The sequence below is a fragment of the Oncorhynchus nerka genome, linkage group LG2 (assembly GCF_034236695.1).
Source record: "Oncorhynchus nerka isolate Pitt River linkage group LG2, Oner_Uvic_2.0, whole genome shotgun sequence".
NCBI classification, from domain to species: Eukaryota; Metazoa; Chordata; class Actinopteri; order Salmoniformes; family Salmonidae; genus Oncorhynchus; species Oncorhynchus nerka.
The window spans coordinates 40,355,986-40,360,226 of record NC_088397.1 but is presented as its reverse complement, the minus strand read 5'-3'; the positions used below and the strand labels follow the sequence as shown (position 1 = coordinate 40,360,226).

Below are 4,241 nucleotides of genomic sequence, written 5' to 3'. Positions count from 1 at the left end.
ATTGAACCCCGGTCTCCCGTCCGCACGACACAGGAATTCTTTAGCTAAATAGCCCAGTACTGTACTGCTGACCATCACGTTGTACAGCGCCATATTTTCTGTTCCATCCTAATGGAAACCCAGGAAGTTTTAAATTTTTCCTAGAATAGAAACACCATAATATTAATAAAATTAATTAAGCAAGTACGAGTCAAAATTTTGGACACACCTATTCCAGGATTTTCCTTTATTTTTACTATTTTCTACATTGTAGAATAATAGTGAAGACATCACAACTGAAATAACACATATGGAATCAGTTAAGAACAAGTTCTTATTTACAAGGACAGCCTACTCATTCCTCCCCGTCGGGTAATTGAACCCAGTCTCTCGCGTGCCCTCCCCGTCTCTGGTAATAACAATATGGAAGACTATCAAATGCTTCTCAGAGATGCCCTCTGGTGGTCAAACTAGCACTAACTTGAATTAGCAGAAAAATGGATGACAATTAAATGACGTGCCATAGTATGACGCAACTTTTAAAGGAGGAACCACTGTAGTCATTCAAAAATCATGTTGAACCCTATTATTGCACATACATTGAGTCCATGCAATTTATGTGACTTGTTAAGAAAATGTTTACTTCTGAAGTTATTTCGGTGTGTCATAAAAAGGGGGTTGAATGCTTAATGACTCCACACATTTCAGCTTTTCATTTTGTTATTAATTTGTTAAAAAAATAAAAATAATCCACTTTAACATTATGGGGTATTGTGTGTGTAGATAAGTAACAATTCAATGTGTGTGAACACTTTCTGAAGGCACTGTACATGCAGTTATTCATTTAATTTAACCATTATTTTACAAGGTAAGTTGACTGAGAACATTCTCATAAATAGCAATTACCTGGGGAATAGTTTCAGGGGAGAGGAAGGGGGATGAATGAGCCAATTGGAAGCTGGGAATGATTAGGTGGCCATGATGGTGTGAGGGCCAGATTGGGAAATTAGCTAGGACACCGAGGTTAACGCCCCTACTCTTACGATAAGTGCCATGGGATCATTAATGACCACAGAGTCAGGACACCCGTTTTAACGTGCCATCTGAAAGACGGCGCCATACACAGGGCAATGTCCCTAATCACGGCCCTGGGGCATTGGGATATTTTATTAGACCAGATGAAAGAGTCCCTCCTACTGGCCTTCTAACAGCTTCTGGTATCCCATCTAGGAGCCAACCCTGCTTAGCTTCAGAGCCAAGCCATCCGTGGGGTGCAGGGTGATATGCTGCTGATGTAACTATACGTAGTTATCCACACACTGGCAATTGTATGTGCATTCATATGCATTGTCTCTCAGGCTTTAAAACTACAGTATCGGTATATTGTTTAGGGAAAGCCATTTTAAATGAGCCAAACTTTTCTATAGATACAATCCAAAGATATTATGTTGTGGGATCAATAGCAGTGAACCATCCCCCAAAAAATGACTACGCAATTTTCAATTTGAACAAACTACCTCAATATTGTAATTTTTCTTGCATTGCAAGTTGACTCGCAATTTTGGATAATGTGTTTTCTTACATTATTTTTACAAAATCTTCTTGGTCAAATATAATGTTTTTTCTGTCATAGAGAACTTGAGAGATGTTAAATTCCACATTGGGCAATGGTAAAAACAACAAGTGAAGTACTGAATCAGTATTTCACAATTCAAATAATCATTATTTATTTCTAGTGTTTCTAGTGTAAACTCATTGATATAGTACCACTGATGAATGTATTTAGTTTATTCAACAATTTATTAGAAAAGAGAGAAAAATAACAAAAATCATAATTCTATTCCTATACAAAAAAGTAATACAAAGTATATATTTACAATACAGTGCAATTCCTTTTAATTTTATATTTTTAAATATTTATCATATACTGTAAATTGTAACACCAACTACTTTTTATTTAAACCTGCTTTATTTTCTCCCTCTTCACTATGATTGACTCGATGCGACATCCCCTTACACCGGTTACTAACAAAATACCTTTTCAGATACTTCCGGAACTCCTTGTCCCGGACACCATAGATGATGGGGCTGAGGAACCTGGGGAGGATATAGACGATAAGGTAATTTGCGAAGCGAATCTCCAGGATGTGTCCGGGTAAGAGGAAACGCAAGACAGTCTCCACGGTGGGGGAGGTGTAGGACATCATGCACATGAGGAGCTGCCCTCCGTGGAGCAGGATGGTGTTCCTGGCCCGCTGGGCAGACTGCTTCTCTGAGGACAGAACCCTGACAACGAACAGGATCCGGAGGTAGGTGTAGACCAGGGTGAAGAAGACACAGGAGAAGTAGATGGTGTCGAAGGCTTGCCTCTTGTAGGTCAGAATGGGGTCCTTGAAGACGTTCTGCCTCAGACAGAACACGCGTGTGTGGAAGAAGCTCAAAGACTCAGTGGCCAAGGTCACAAAAAGGTCGGTGATGTCGGGCACCACACAGATGAACCAGATGAAGCCGATTAGGGTGTAGGTGCGGCGTGCCGTGCAGATCTGAGTGTGGCGGAGGGGGTTGCAGATGGAGATGTAGCGCTCAATGGCCATGCCAGCTAGGTTGACTGGGGAGGTCCTGGTGGTAAAGACAGCCACAAGGATGAAGAAGCAGCAGAAGGACACGTTAATGGTATAGAATATGTAGCTCAGCACGAACAGGGTGATGGTGACAGTGAGCTGGATGGCATCGTTGATGACCATGTGGATGAAGAGGATGTAGCGCGGGTTCCCGTAGAACACACGGTTCATGAAGAAAGTGGCCACCACGATGCTGTTGATGTAGCTGAGGCTGAACCACACCAGCACCATGATCAGGTTCTTCATGAAGGCAGTGGTGAACGTGTCTCTCTCAAATATCTGCAGGGCGTAGCTCATATTTCCTGGTAGACCGGCCGATGAGTTCATTGTTCCTAGGCTGGGAACACAAAGAGAAAGAAAGAGAGAGGGATGAGATTGGAAAATCCTTTAAAAAATATTGTATACATTTTATAACCTGTAGAAGTAAAATAACCACAGAATGTCACCTCATTGGTCAGTCCAAACAGTTTGAAATGTCATGTCTAAATACAAAACTGTACAAATTCTGGGATGTTTTTAATCACTATGCCTAACATAGGCTAAATTAACATTGACGTGGAAACTAGTATGAGTCCTTTTTTAAAAGTTTCTCTTTACTTTTTTTTTTACAGCCAATACAGAGCATAAATGTTGAAAATACACACGCGTTGTCACGTATACGCCCTCTCCGGCATTCGAGGTCGTCAGGCTGCTCATTATTACGCACACCTGTCACCCACCATCGTTATAGGCATCATCAGACTCACCTGGACTCAATCACCTGCCTGATTACCATCCCTATATACAGTATGTCACTCCCTTTGGTTCTTTCCCTAGGTGTATTTGTTTCTGTTTCGTTGTTACAAGTTTTGGACTAAGAATACGACAGCTTTGAACACTTGCTTCAAGGAAAACAGTTCTTGGCATTAAAATATTACATTTTCAAAAGGTCTCACTACAGCAAGGTACAATACGTTGCTGTTAATGTCAAACTATTTTGAAAAGTGACACTAAGCTCCAAATTCATTAGTAGTCATAACAATAATCCAAGTAACGCAGTGTATTTTAAAGCAAATGTTTTTTTTACTGCATTGCAGTACAGGTTAACATCCCTCAGCTTTTTACTGAAACAGTGGTGGGGTAAATGCTTTATTGTTTTAACTGCAGATTGCCCACACAACAATCATATAATTGAGGAAAAATTACAGCCTTTAAGTATTCATATGAAATTGAAATCTATGCATATCATACATTTTAAGTCCTGTGCCACTGTTTATATAATGGGTTGAACCTGTTTGGAATATCACTGAATACAATTTTTTGCGCTTTAAGTCCCATAATTACATTTGGAATTAATGGCTGCGTTTACACAGGCAGCCAAAATCTGATATTTTTCAAATAGTATTTTGACCTTTCAGATCAGTGCGGATGTGATTGGTCAAAATACCAATTACTGGGGGAAAATAATCAGAATTGGTCTGCCTGTATAAACGCAGCCAAAGTTACATATTTAGATGCCAAAAAAGTACCTAATTAAAGGTGTATATGCTGAAAGTCACATTCTTTATGGGAAATAAAAGTAATATTGTGGCTTAAAGGCAAAGCTTTGTCATTCAGAATAATGTAGCAGATTGGTATAGACCTGAATGTACATATGAATAG

At 39.7% G+C, this 4,241-nt stretch overlaps 1 protein-coding gene across 1 annotated transcript; it reads right to left on the bottom strand.

Moving 5' to 3' along the window:
• Positions 1-568: 568 nt before the first annotated feature.
• LOC115145270 (odorant receptor 131-2-like) lies at positions 569-2,930 on the bottom strand. Its single transcript, XM_029686709.2, has one exon. The coding sequence runs from the start codon at positions 2,925-2,927 to the stop codon at positions 1,926-1,928; it is 1,002 nt and encodes a 333-aa protein (XP_029542569.1). The 5' UTR covers positions 2,928-2,930; the 3' UTR covers positions 569-1,925.
• Between the last annotated feature and the right edge of the window lie 1,311 nt (positions 2,931-4,241).